The sequence below is a fragment of the Micromys minutus genome (assembly GCF_963924665.1).
Source record: "Micromys minutus genome assembly, chromosome: 2".
Classification (NCBI taxonomy): Eukaryota; Metazoa; Chordata; class Mammalia; order Rodentia; family Muridae; genus Micromys; species Micromys minutus.
Genome location: NC_137971.1, coordinates 87,977,415 through 87,993,254, shown reverse-complemented (window position 1 = coordinate 87,993,254; position 15,840 = coordinate 87,977,415). Strand labels below are relative to the sequence as shown.

General features: G+C 35.9%; 1 protein-coding gene across 2 annotated transcripts in view; it reads right to left on the bottom strand.

Moving 5' to 3' along the window:
* The window catches only part of LOC308417178 (olfactory receptor 5P6), a gene marked incomplete at both ends in the record, with an annotated part of 162,669 nt that overhangs the window by 85,992 nt on the left and 60,837 nt on the right, over positions 1–15,840 (bottom strand). Inside the window, one exon of one of the 2 annotated variants that reach the window (XM_080912333.1) lies at positions 7,157–7,260. The exons of the other annotated variant lie outside the window; for it this stretch is intronic. Within the exon in view, the coding sequence (XP_080768459.1) occupies positions 7,157–7,260 (104 nt within the window). Of the gene's footprint in view, positions 1–7,156; positions 7,261–15,840 lie in introns of those variants that run through there. 2 annotated transcript variants of the gene reach the window in all.

The following is a 15,840-nucleotide window of genomic DNA, read 5'->3' as shown; positions in this document are numbered from 1 at the left end:
CTCTATTTAACCAGACAATATGTATGAAATCCATCAAGAAAATATTTGTTTGTACACATAAAAGTCATGATAATATTGGGCCAATAGCCAAATTTTATCTGGTATGTTGTTTAAAAAAATAAAGACAGACAGAGACAGAGGAGACAAAAGACAGAGAGGCAGATGGTTGAAAGAAGAGAAAAGGAGAAAAAAATGGGTGAGCCAGAAGGTTGTGAGGTCCTAGGAGGAGTTGGGAAAGAGGGAATCATGATCAATATATGCTATATAAAAATTAACACTATCATGTCACCAACAACAAGAAGTCTCTTAATGTGAATCTGTAATAATAAGCCATTGGTTTCTTAAGGACATTTATTTTTAGTGCAGCTTATCTTTTCCATAGTAACCTTTTTTACTCTTTCCTCTTCTCTCATATTATTTTCTTTATTTAAAACTTATTTATTTTTATTCTTTAATTCTCTTTTACAGTTCAGACTGCATTCCTCTCTCAGCCTGTTCCATAACTGATCGCCAACCCAAACCTCCTCCAGCCTCTGCCTCTAAAAGAACGGCCCCACCCTATTAAGCCTCCCCACTCCCTGGACCTCAAGTCTCTTGAGGGTTAGGTGTATCTTCTCTCACTGATGCCAGATCAGGTCCTCTGCTGTATGTGTGCCTGCAGTCTCATATCAGCTGGTGTATGCTGCCTGGTCTGTAGCTCAGTGTCTGAGAGATCTCTGGAGTTCAGGTTAATTGAGACTGCTCGTCTTCCCTTGCAGCTGCCCTTATCTTATCCTCTGCTTTTTTCAGCATTTCTCCAATTCAACCCCAGAGGTCTCTGGTTTCTGTACATTGGTTCAGTACTAGTGTCTGCATCTGACTCTTTCAGCTGCTTGTTTGGCCTCTCAGAAAGCAGCCATCCTAGGCTCCTGTCTACAAGTAAACCACAGCATCAGTGTCAGGTTCAGGCCTCCCCTTGATCTGGATCCCATTTTGTGCCTGTCACTAGACCTGCTTACTCTCCTGCTCCTCTCCATTATTTTTATGAATAGTGAAAATAGACCAAACATCTTTATTGGCTTTCATTTAGCTTTGAGGGTAACTTCATAACCTTGGTTGATAAAAGCAGATCATGTAATGCATTGTTTTATTCTTACTGGTATACCAATCATTTTCATGAGGCTTTACCTACTATAAAAACTAGTAGTCATAATAGATTGTAGCATTCATGTTTCAATATGTTTTTTGTTTGTTTGTTTGTCTTGTTTTGCTTTCTTCCTTAGAAATCTAACATACCTTTCTATGCCTTCTCGCAGTTCATTATTTGCCGGCTACAACACTCTGCTAGATTCTGTTTATAAGTATATTTATGGGGAAAGGATTTATTAAAATAGGAGTTCAGATTTTTTTATATATTTTCTTTGTTTACATTACAAATGTTATCCCCTTTCCTGGTTTTCCCTCCAGAAACATCCTATCCCATCCTTTTTTCCCATCTTCAATGAAGGTTCTCTCTGACCCACCAACTAACTCCCTCCTGCCATTCTTCCCTTGAATTCCCCTACACTGGGGCATCTAGCCTTAACAGGATCAGGAGCATCTCCTTGCATAGATGCCAGACGATGCCATCCTCTGCTATATTTATGACTGGAGCCATAGGACACTCCATGTGTACTCTTTGGTTGGTGGGTTTTACCCTGGCAGCTCTGGGGAGTCTGGTTGGCTGATAATTTGGATTGCAAACCCCTTCTGCTCCTTAAGTCCTTTCTCTAACTCCTCCATTAGGGACCCAGTTTTCAACCCAATGGTTGGCTGAGAACATCTGCCTTTGTATTTTCTGGCTCTGACAGGTCTTCATGGAAGATAGCTATATCAGACCCCTGTAAACAAGCATTTCTTGTCATCTGCAATAGGTCTGGGTTGGGTGTCTGCATATAGGATGAATAGGCAGTCTCTTTATGTCAAGCTCTGCTCCACACGTTGTTTCTGCATTTTATCCCTTGAGTATTTTGTTCCCTTCTAAGAAGGACTGAAGCATACACCTTCTTTTTGAGCTTCCTGTGATATGTTAACTGTATCCTTGGTATTCTGAGCTTTGGGGCTAATATCTACTTATCTGTGAGTGCATAACATGTGTGTTCTTTTGTGACTGGCTTCGCTCACTCAGAATATTTTCTAGTTTTATCCAGTCCTCTGTTGTATATGTGTTGGGGGCCCTCATATCCGGTGACTTATACTGCCTGGTTGGTGATCTAGTGTCTGAGAGATCTTAGGGGTCCAGTCAATTGACACTGCTGGTCTTCACACAAGGTATCCCTTCTTTTCAGCTTCCTCCAGCTTTTCTCTAATTCAACCACAGGGGTCAGAAGGTTCTGTTGATTGATTGCTTTCAAATATCTACATATGAATTTTCAGATACTTGTGGGCCTTTTATAGGGCTGTCATGATAGGTGCATTTTGTGAGCGCTCCATAGCCTCAGCAATGATGTAAGGTCCTAGGGCCTCCCCTTGAGGTGGATCTCCCACTGGAACTGTTGCTGAACCTTTTCCTCCTCAGTTTCTTCTTTATTTCCATCCCTACAGTTCTTTCAGATAGAAACATTTATGGGTCAGAATATTGAGTGTGAGATGGAAACCCCATTACTCATTTGGTCTTTAATACATTCTGAAGGGTCCTCCCCACTTTTACCCCCTAAGGTTGCCTGTTTACATTCTTTCTGCTGACCCACTGTGCTTCAGTCTTTCCCTCCACCCAATCATGTCCCCCTCTCCCCTCATCTCCCTTCCCTCCCAAGTGACTCCCTCCCTCTTCTCTCGTGGTTGCTTTCTTTCTCCCAATAAAGTGGGACTGAGACAGTCTCACTTTGGCCCCTTAGCTTGTGGACTTATTTTGATATCAAACCTAATGTTTATTAGATTTTTTTTAGTTGTGGTTCCCATGGGTTTGATTTAAATGAGCAATGCTGTCATTGTGGTAACTGAAAACTCAGAAGTAAATTATATGCTTCTGAATGAGTGCTGAATTCACACAACTGGGTATACAGAAATAACACCATATCCCAGAAGAATTTGAGGACTTTCTCAAGTCCCTATCATGATAGTCCTTCCCAAAAAGCAGCAACAAGCCAGATGCAGATATTTACCCCCAACTAATCGACAGAATATTGTGAACACTGAGGTTGAATTGGTGAAAGCTGGAAGAAGTTGAGGAGGAGGAATCCCCCATTGGGAGACCAGCAGTTTTAACTAAACTGGAGCCCCAGAATCTCTCAGACATGGAGCCATAAACCAAGCAGCTTACACAAGATGCTATGAGGCGCTCAACACATATACATCTGAGTACTGTTGGGTCTGGACACAGTCAGGGAAGATGCAAATAACCTCCAAGAGACTTAGGATCCCAGAGACTGGGGAGTTCTGGTGAGGTTGAGGGTATGGGTGTAGAAACGTCCTCTGTCAGATAGAAGGGGGATGTGTGGCATGTGTAACACTCAGAGGGTGGTCTGGGAAAGAGATAAAGTCTGGAATGTAAAAAAATAATGAAAGAATAAAATATACAGATGTCCTTCAACAGAGAAATGGATAGAGAAATTGTGGTTCATTCACACAATGGAGTACTACTCAGTTATTAAAAACAACGGCTACATAAAATTCTTAGGCAAATGGAACTAACTAGAAAATATCCCGAGTAAAGTAATCCAATCACAAAAGAACACACACAGTATACACTTACTGATAAGTAGATACAAGCCCAAAAGTTCATAATACCCAAGAAACAATTAGCAGAACACTTGAAAATCAAAAGGAAAGACCAAAATGTGGATATTTCAGTCCTTCTTAGAAGGAAGAACAAAATACTTATGGGAGGAAATACAGAAACAAAGAGTAGAGCAGGCACTGAACAAAAGATCATCCATAAACTGCCCCACCTAGGGGTCCATCTCATAATCAGCCACCAAATCCAATCATTATTGCTGATTCCAAGAAGTGCTTGCTGACAGGATCCTGATATGGATGTCTCCTGAGAGGCTCTTTCAAAGCCTTACTGATACAGATGACAACAGTTACAGCTAATCATCTGACAGAGCATGGGGACCACAATGGAGTTAGAGAAAGAGCAGAAGGAGCTGAAGGGTTTTGCAACCCTATAGAAAGAACAACATTATCAACCAGCATGCAAAGCAGTGTATGGCTCTGAAGTCTTCAAAGTCTTTCCAAACTAAACTCTATGACTTTCAAAAGTCACAAAATTTTTCTAAACCATTCTAATTCTCAATATCATGGTCAGACCTACAAGCTTGAATATTCTGAGAAAATGTTTTGTTTGGTTTGTCTTTGTATCTAGAAATTCAGGAACCTGCTCATTCCAGCATAAGTTCTCACATGATTATTATAGGCAGGAAGCCAGAACTAGTCCAGGGACATGCAAACCAGAAGTTCATGAAGGCAGGAGTCATGAACACAGGGAAAATATTTATATTGTTTTCAATCTTGGTTAGAAAAGTTCTATTTATTTTTTTACATGTACATGAATGAGTAGTGAATTCACACAAGTAACTGTATAGAAATTACTACTTATTCCAGACCAATTCAAGGCCATGCTGCAGTACTTCAAAGAGTTTTTGGTTCCCAGTGAGGACTATGTTGAACACTCCCTGCCTTAGCACACTAGTCTCCAATGTTTACTGTTTCTTTGTTTTGGTTTGTTTTGTTTGTGATTTGTCTTTTTTCTCTCATAATACTAGACCCAAACTCAGGTGGGTAGTTGTTAATGCAGATACCTATAGCTAATCAAAGTAGTCTGTTCATCAGAACATGGATCATCTATACTAATCTCCATCTTACAATATACAGATAACTCCACAGAGTTAGAGTTAAAAAGAATGTAAGAGCTGGCAGATAGAACCACTGTGTAATCTTGACCTTCAAATATAAGATGGCTGCTGTCCAGTTAACATGGCTACTTTCACAAATTTGAACCAATACATATTCCATTAGGAATGAAGAAGAACCTCTGTGGTCTCCAGTATGTCAGAGAGCTACTGACAGCTTTTGGTTCTTGAGGATAGAAATTTTTTTTATTTTGCAATAAGACTGCTGATAGGCTAAAACCCAGTGGATGTCCACATACACATGTACATATATGAGACTCACAATTTATTAATAAAAAATAGGTCAAATGTAGCTATGAAATATGTGAGGCAAGGAGGAGTATATGGCAATGTTTCATGGGAAGAAATGGAGTATAAAATTATACCGTAATCCCCCAAATAAAAGAAATGATTTAACATGTTTAAAGAAGATATGCATTTGGTGGGAGAATATGGAGCAGGGGCACTCTATAAAGTTAGAAGAAGATAGTACTGAGTGAATATGACTAATATTCATACTATAATAAATGGAGATTTCAGAATATAAAAACATATAGCTAGACAGAGAAATTAGATAAATCTGAGATGGATTTCTTACTTTTTACCACAGATTCTACAATTAGACCATGAGCAGATGCCAAGATCATATATCAGAAATGTTATGAATCTATAAGGTCTATTCTTATAGACAATCCTTTCTATACTATTTCTATGAATTTTAGTTTCTTCTTGCTTCTTATCATTGAATGGATTTATTTATCAGATTTATCTCAAGTTAACTTAGTGTTAAATCAAAGACAGCATAAAAGATTGGATTCTGTATTAAACACGTTTCTGTTATTATAGCAAATATACCTCAGTTAAGATAATCAATCATTATAAAGAAAAGTGTTAGTCTTGGTACAAAGTTTTAGAGTTCTCAGTCCTCGTAGGTTGAGTCTATTGATACTTTGTTTTTTACCTCATTGTAGAAATGTGTAGGTGAATAAGTCTACTTACCTCTTGGCCAGTAAACAAGTTTGCCAAAGTTCTATGTGCCTACATTTCTTTTATGATATGTCTCAAGTAAAGTAAGAATTGCAAATAGTCTTCATTTCTAAATGTCTCTAGCCTTCTCCAAGAGTACCATGCATGATAGAAAGCAGGCTATTCACAGTGACACCAGATTTTGTAAAATTACAATCAACCCTGTAACATGTTTAAATTGGAACAGCTTGAAAAATATTAATGTAACATCAAAATTATATGTGGAAATTTTTATTTATATTATTCAAAAAGCTCTTAATTTAAAACCTAATTTGACTTTTTAAAGCAACTTATACTTTCATGTAACACAAAATTTGATTCCACATGTAAAATTAGTCACATGCTAATACTCTCAGCAATCTTTTTCAGAAACTTCCTTTTAATATTATATCAAAGAGGCATTATTACTACATCAAATCTATCAAAATAACAGATGTATTTAAGAAAGTATTGTTTTACCAAGCTGTTTCTTCAGAGCACTCTTAATCTCATTATTTCTGAGGCTATAGATGAGGGGATTCATCATTGGGACCACCACCATGTAGAACATGGAAATCACCTTGTTCTGGTCTGTGGAGTAGCTGGACTTTGGCATCACGTAAACAAATGCGGCAGTTCCATAGAACAAAGTGACTGCAGTGAGATGGGAAGTGCATGTGGAGAAGGCCTTGTGGCGGCCCTCAGTGGAGCGCATCTTAAGAACTGTGATAAAGATGTAGGTGTATGAAATGGCTATGACAAACACTGTGATCACAATGATACAACCAGCAGAAAATGAATCAAGAATTATGATGACCCTATTATCAGAACAGGAGAGCTCAAGTAAAGGAGTAAAATCACAGAAAAAGTGATTTACACTATTTGGACCACAGAAGACCAAAGAAACAAAGGAAAATATAAAGGAGGCAGCATTAAGAATCCCACCAATATAAGACCCTACAAGCAACTGAATACAGACTTGTGTGGACATTTTAGTTGAATAAAGCAGGGGGTTGCAGATTGCCACAAATCGGTCATAAGCCATGACAGCCAGAAGGAAACATTCAATAGCCCCAAAGAACACTGCAGAACCAAGCTGGATGCCACATCCAGTATAGGAGATGCTGCTTCTTTCCACCATGAAGTTGACAAGCATATTGGGTGTGACAGAAGATGAAATGCCTATGTCAACAGAAGCCAAATGACTGAGAAAAAAGTACATGGGGTGATGGAGCTGGGAAGAGACTCTGATGAGAAGGATGGTGCTGAGGTTCCCAGACACAGTCACCAGGTAGATGCACAGGATGATGGTGAAAAGAATGACTTTAAGGACTGGGTCATCTGTTAAACCCAATAAAATGAACTCTGTCACTGCAGTGTGGTTCCCTTCCTCCAGGAAAGCCATGGAATGGTGTACCTGATGACAGATTAGGACTGTAATGAGAATACACCGTAAGAGATTCATAAATTGGTATTTTAACTGTTTTAATTCAGAAATAAACCAGTTATTTCTAATGATGTCCAAGCATCCATATTTATTTGCCTATAAGGATGAGTCTACAATTTAAATTTGGTTAGGACAACATCCTACAAAAGTGTTTCTCACATAAAATGTCTATTTTACTATATATATATATATATATATATCTTTGAGAAGAAAATAAAAACTGAATATTGATTAGAATATTTTTTGTTTGATTTGTTTTGCAAGTAATGTTTTATTAAATATACCTTAAAAACAAATCTAAAAATAAAATATTGTTTAAAACAACTAAAATAAAAGTATGTTAAGTAAGATGAATGCATGAAACTCATAGAAAATACTTGAATAGCATCTAATATTTTACATAATTATTAAAAATAGCTATCAATCTAATAATTATTCATAATACAAATAAATAATTTATGAAACTACAATATCTTTATATATGTTTTAAAATATTTTAGTTTCCTAATATATTATTTTCATCTACAATTTAATAACAAAAGAAGATATTTCAATTCCTTTTTCTTTACAAAACAGCCAGTAAAATCAAAATTATAACCTAAGCTCTTTGAACTCCACTGCTTAACATCTAAGTAATAATTAAGTTTAATAATAATAATAATAATAATAATAATAATAATAATAATAATAGACTCCTATATACCAGAAATTATTAAAATTTTTGTCAAGTTTTATTTTAAATAGATACTGTGAATTGTTTTTTATTTGAATAAATATATTATTTGTACACAAATTAACAGAAATTTTAAACTATCAATAAAAACTTCTATTATAAATTTGTTAGATATTTAAATATATTTGAACAGAATTTTTTCCAAATAATGTGAAATAACTATGCAACAACTATACATAACATAATAGACATTTATTCCAGATCTTAAACAAAATTGTTCTGATATGTGTATAATAAAGCTCTTATGTCTGGCATTGAATGAAATGTTTCAGTAAAGCCTTTGCTATGTTTGAGTCAATCAATAGAAACTCAGAACTTGGAGTGAGATTGTTTGAATATTGAAAAATAAATTCAGTCTTTGGACAATCTGCCTTTTTTGGTGAGAGCTTGGAGTTTCACTAATCTTGAACCTAAGACACTCCTTGACAACCTGGAGTTTTACTTTTGATTATGCCTAGAAGTGAGAAATTGAGACTAAGATATGTGTAGGTTGTCTATTCTTCTGAAGAGCTAGGCCAAGATAACTTGTACTTGGAATCTTTCCCAGCACCAATTAACCTTGTATGATGTTTAAATAAAATAACGAGAATGAGCTAGCTGAGAGTCATTCTTCCCTAAGAAGGCTGTACTCCTCTGCTTCTTCAGAAAGTGAAGCACTGATAATGGGATACTAACCCCAGAAAGCTCTGAACACCCCAGAAACAACTCACAGATTATGTTAAGTTCAAGAAAAAGAAAAGAAAAGAAAAGAAAAGAAAAAACCATTATGCTCAATCATTACACACCAAGAAAACTTTGACTAATTCCAAGTTACATCGTGTTTTACGTGTATTTTATGCTCATGGTAACTAGTAAAACCTTAATGCACACTATCAAATCTTTAAAAAAAAAAAAGCCAAGCACTGACAAGTATACTTTTATGAAAAATGCTTAAATTTTTTTCATTTATCTTTTTTTTTTTAAAATAAAGTTTTCAAAAAAAAAAAAAAAAAAAAAAAAACCCCAGAAAGTGAAGGCTTAACATCTTGGTGAGCTTCTCCCTCTACTGTAGTAACTATTACCACCATCAATCAATACATGATACCCAATGTGAACCAGAAAGGAGAAGTGTCTGAACTACTGCAGCACCTAAGACCAACATCAGTCAATACAGAACATAAGTATTTTTTTCTCAGATGAAACATGAAAACCATTCAGCCAAATTTATTAGAAAAAGCCAAAGTCCTACCTTTTGAAACAAGAACTCATCTATCCTTGAGCGAAAAGTCAAAATTGTGTGGTTATGTAGTCATATTTTAGCTTTTGTTTCTTTTGGGGATAAGTCCCTGAAGATGCTAAATTTTGAACTATCCTGGAATATTATTATTCCTGTTGTAGATACTGAGTGATTTAATTCATAAGCAAGAATAACTAAGCTTGCAATATCCTTCCAATTCTCAAGAGGTCAATTTATTACTTCATGTTTTCTAGATGTTTATGCATAATCATATAGGATTTGTTCACTATTTACTACATTATATCAATTTTTTCTAAGAACAATTAGTTTTAAGTTTACTTTGATATGTGTAATATGTAAATAGTGCTAAACATCAAGTATCAAAGCTGAACCTAGTTTCATTCGTCCAGTGTATATTTAACAATAAGTATTTGAATGGGCATTTTTAGCATATGCCATTTAATACCACAGAGGAGCATGGTGTAGTAATTTACATGAATGCAAATTTTCAATAACATTTTTGTACATTTCCCTCATTTCATAAGAAGGAAGAACATGAATGTGTTAAAATTGAACAACAAAGTAGAATTTAAAAATAGTTTGAATGCCTCCTAGAATAGATATACAGTCAAAGTGTTACCCTTGAGCATTGCCCTTGATATAAATAGGTCATAGGATCACACTCATTAACCAAATATTCAGTGGTACTCCAGTTCTCTTGATAACACTAATTTCAGATCTCTTATAGTTCGGTATTGAATATTTTTTAACAATCACTACAAAATTGCAACCAATATGTCTATCATCTTCTCTTTATACTGAGAATTATGCTAAGCATTTTATGTACAGTGAATCTTCACATCAAGTTAAGATGCAGATGCTTTTGTTATTCTCAATATTAATTTTATAGAAGTGAGACTTAAGCATGCAAAAAAATGTAGAAACTACATTTGACAAAATCCAGCACTTCTTCTTGATAAGTCTAAAAATTTAAGAATATATGGGACATTTTTACACATTATACAGGATATTTATGACCAACCATAAATTAATCAAAATAATAGAGAAAAATTTGAAGCAAATCCTCTAAATCTAGGAACAAAGCAAGGTTGCTCACTCTTTCCATACCAATTCAATATAGTATTTGAAATCATACCTAGAGTAATAGGACAACAAATGGAAATCAAGGGTATACAAGATGGAAAAGAAAAAGTCAAATATTTTTCAATAAAGTTTTTTTTTTTATTTTACTTTATGTATATGACTACACTGTAGCTGTTTTTAGACATACCAGAAGAGGGCACCAGATTTCATTAAAAATGGCAGTGAGCCACCATCTAGATTCTGGGAATTGAACTCAGGACCTCTAGAAATAATCAGTGTTCTTATCCACTGAGCCATCTCTCCAGCCCAGTCAAAGTATTATTATTTGAGGATAATATGAGGAGCATACACAAGTGACCCTAAATTTCTGTCATTGAACTCCCATGGCTGATAAGCACTTTCAGCAAAGTAGGTGAATTCAAAATTAACTCAACAAAACTCACCAGCTCTATATATGCAAATGACAAATGGACTTAGAAAGAAAGCAGGGAAACAACATATTTCACAAAGCCTCAAATAATTTAAGCTATCTTAATGTAACTAGCCAAGCAACTGACAGATTTGCATGATAAAACTTTCAAATTCTTAAGGAAGCTAATTCAAGAAGGTAACAAGATGAAAATATCTATTGCTCATGCTTGTTAATAGGCAAGATTAACAGAGTTAAAATTACCATATTACAAAAGCAATCTAGATTCAATACCATCAGCTTCTAACACAAATTTTCACAGGCCTTGGATGAATTATCCTCAGCTTTATATGGAAACACACACACACACACACACACACACACACACACAAACGGGGGTGGGTAGGAGAGGGAGAGGGAATTGCTAAAACAATACTGAACAATAAAACAACTGTACAATGTCTCTCCACTTCTAAATTTAAATTGTACTACAGAGCTTATCAGTAAAACCTGCATGACACTGGCATAAAAATAGAAATGTTGATCAATGTATGGTCAACAAAGACCCAGATAAAAATATACATAACAATAGACACCTGAAATTTAAAAAAAGAAGCCAGAAATACACACTAGAAAAAAGGTACCTCAACTAATGGTACTGTTAAAACTGAGTATCTACATATAAAAATTAAAATAGATCCAAATTTTTGGATATGCACAAAATTCAACTTCAGGTGAATCAAAGATAACAACATAAAACCACATACAATTTAGCTGAGAAAAGAAAGTGGGAAATAGCTTTGAGTGCATTGACACAAATGAAGACTTTCTTAATAGAAACCCAATAGTGAAGGCACTGCAGTCAATAATTAATCAATAAAACTTCATAAAACATAGTCATCTGCAAGGCAAAGGTCACCATCAATAAGACAAAATAGCTAATTACAGAATCAGAAAACATTTTTTAACTAAATCCATCTCTTAGAGGACTAATATCCAAAATAAAGAACTTGAGAAGCTACATGACAAAATAAAACCAAAACCAAATAATACAATTAAAAACGGGGCATAGATCTATGCTGAGAATTCTGAATACAGGAAACTCAAATTTCTGAGAAACACTTAAGGAAATGTTTAACATCCTTAGTCATCAAAGAAACATAAAGCAAAATTATTTTGAAATGCCATCATATACCTGTCAGAATAGCTAAGTTCATTAACACAAGTGAAATCTCATGCTGGTGAGGATAAGGATCAAGGGGAACATTCTTCAATTATTCTGGTGAAAGTGCAACCTTGTAATTGACTATAGAAATCAATATGGCTGTCCTTGTTATGAGAAAAATTGATCCACTGAAGAACCAACTATACATCTCTCGGGCATATACCTAAAGGATGTTCTATACTACAAAAAGAGAATTTGCTCTACTATGTTCAATATTACTATATTCCTTTCTTTCTGCATCTGTGTTACCTCACTTATGAGGATATTTTTCTGGATCAATCAATATGCCTAAAATGTTTTATTTAGTTTTAACAGCTGACTAATAAGCCGTTGTGTAAATATACCACATTTTCTTTATCTATTTGTTGGTTGATGGATATCTAGGTTATTTCCATTTTCAAATGTAAAGGCTATATTCCAAAAGCACAGAAATTATTTGAGAAATATTTGTTAAAAGATGCAGATAATAATGACTGATGAAAGAGAAACAGAAATAGAAACTTTTATGTGTTGCTAACTTAGTAAACTCACTGTTTCTATGATGAAAAAAATTTTAATAGTGAGATGATAAAATTTTATATCTAAAATATCATCAATATCATTATAAGTGCCCATAGTATACTTTTAATTTATCTGGAAGTTGAGAGCCTGTTAAACCATTTAAACTATCAAATATTTATAGCTACCAGTGAGAGTTAGTCATCAGTTTTTTCATGGTCTATTTGACATTTTGTTTCTGAAACTATAGATGATAGGGTTTAAGATAGGAATAATTCATGTATAGAACACAGATGTGAACTTTTTAAGTCTGTGGAGTAGCTGGACAGGGTATTACATAAATGAATATGATGGTCGTATAGAACAGAGTGACTGCATTGAGTCGTGGAGTGCACCTCTTCAGGATTGACACAAGGATATAGACATAAGACATAGCAATACTAAACATAGCAATCACAATGATGAAACCTAAAGAGATCATTGTAATGACTTCAGAAGCGCTGAGAACAAACAAACTTAAAAGATGATGAATACTTACTGAAACGGTGATTAACTTCATTCAGTCCACTTAAAGACAGATTTGACAAACAGCAAGTAAATGTCGAAGCATTCACCCATATACCTAGGTAGGAAGCTCCCACCAGGAAGATGCAGACTACAGAGGATATCTGCATGGAGTAGAGCAGAGTGAGCAATTGACTACTAAGCCATTACTGGCCACGGAATCTGTCATGAAGCTGTTAGCTGAACCAAACGTTACAACAGAACAGAGTTGAGATGCACAGGCAGACACAAATATAAATATGAGAAAGTCCCTCAGCATGATGGGTGTGACTGATCAGGAGTACCCAATGTCTACAAATGTCATATGTCTGAGGAAATGGTACATTGAGTCATGAAGCTGAGGGCAGCTTTTGATTAGCATGATTATGTTAACACAGACCATTAAAGGGATTGAGTAGATTATTAGAAACATGACAAATAAAATGTAGTATTCTCTGCAAACACCAAAAGAACTCTGTTCAATTGTGTTGTTTTCTGGTCTCATCAATGACAAAATACTGTTACTGGGGGGAAAAGTTCCAGTCAGCTCTTAGAATAGAATGCAATATTGTTGCCTGCTGTTTTCACAGAAGCTCTATAATGCAAATAACAGGAATAAAGACACTGTATATAAATTTCAGAAGGAATGTTTCATGTACTACCTCCCTTAAATGATAAAGTGATAAGTGTCAATTGATGCATGAACAGTCAAAATTAATGCTCTTTTAAAAATTTTGTATAACACTAACATGCTTCATACCTCACGATGCTTCTTTACATTCCAATGAGGAATGAAACATATGAAACAGAATTGATTTTTTTACAAATTTATTGTCAGAATCTGCATGCACACAGACACCAATATTCAGTCAAAGAGAGAGAAGCACAGAAACACTCCCCACACACAAACACACAAACACTACATGCACACACATACATATACCTCACAGATGTGTTCAAAACCCTGTGCTCCATCATCTACAGCATTAAATTTTTTATGCTGTTAAAAAATAATGTTCATAGCAGTCTCATATATAATATCCATAGGCTGGAAGGAACCCAGATGACCTTCAATAAAGGAATGGATACAGAAATTATGCTGCATTTACACAATAGAGTACTACCCAGCTATTAGATACAATGACTTTATGAAATTCCTAGGAAAATGGATGTATCTAGAGAATATATATCATCCTGAATGAGGTAACATAGTCAAAAAAGAACACACAAGGTATGCACTCACTGATAAGAGGAATCAAGTCCCCCAAAGTTGTGAATACACAAGAAACAATTTATAGATCTTATGAAGTTCAAAAAAAAAAAAAAGGAAGGCTAGAAGGTAGATGCCTCAGTACTTCCTAGAAGGGAGAACAAAACTCTCACAGGAAGAAATACAGGGACAAATAGAGGAACAGGGGTTAAAGAAAAGATCATTCAGAGACTGTCTCACCTGGTGATTCATCCCATATGCAGCAAAGCACTGTTGCTGATGCCAAGAAGTAGTTACTGGCAGAAGCCAAATATGGATGGCTACTCAGAGACTATGCCAGAGTCTTACACATACAGTTGACGGTGCTCACAGCTAACTATCTGACTGAACATGGGAACCCCAATGAAAGAGCTAAAGAAAGTACTTATGAAGCTGAAAGGATGTGCAACCCCGATGGGAAGAACAACATTATCAACCAACCAAACCCTCCAGAACTCCCAGGGACTAAAACACCACCCAATGAGCACACATGAGAGACCCATGGCTCCAGTTGCACATGAAGCAGAGGATAGTATTGTTTGACATCAATGGGAGAAGAGGCCTTTGGTTCAGTGAAGGTGTGTTTTCCCAGTATAGGACAATACCAAGACACTGAGTTGGAAAGGGTGGTTGGGAGTGGGAGCAACTTCATGGAAGCAAGGGGAGGAGAAGAGAATGGAATAGAAAGAGTGCCCCAACCCAGAGGATAGTCAATGGGAGAGAGTGGGCTTTAACCAGAGAGGGGAAGCATTTACCTGGTCCTCCTAGAACTGTTTACATGATGTCTTTTTGAGGAGGAGAGGGTCTAAGTGTCCTTGACCGAGATTCGAGAATGGCCAAGGAGGACCTCTCAACACCAACTTCTAGGCAACCAGGTTTGCTTCACAGGAGACTCAGAGACACAATGCATGGTCCTCTCCTTACAGTGCTTCAACTCACACCTCTCACTTGTACCCATGCTGCTCGTAAGCTAGCGCATAGATCTGAGTTCTATGCAAGGAGGCCTATTTGCCATTGGTTCATCAAGACCATAAGCTGCTTGGCCAAGTTGGTGGTAATGAACTTGTATAGGTTTTGGATGCCCTGGAGTCAATCTGCTGATTCACAAGCCTGTTAAAGGTCCAGGGTATCAGGAAACCTACTAATAAGCAAAGAATGGAAGAGAGAAGTGTGCTAGGCCATGGAGAAGTGGGTGAAAAGTTCAGCAGGAAGAACAGAGCAGAATATGTTACTTAGCAACCTAACTACCCACAAAATTCATGCAGGTGGCCTGAATCATAAAAGCTGAAATTACCTATTAATCTAGATTTCAACATACTTGTCATTGTGAGGAAGTCACTTGTAGAGAAGCTATTTTGGAAAGCCATTTGCTAGGTCTCTTGACTGGGGCTGCTGGTCACAATATAAACATGGACCCTATTTTTCAGTTCATGGGGCACAGCCCTGTCTTTTGGGTTGGGTGGAAATAACCGGTGGGAGATCTATGTCTATATCTTTTTCTTCCAAATTTAATTGATTTTGCATAACTAACCTAGAATAATGTATCTGAATTAGTCTTTCT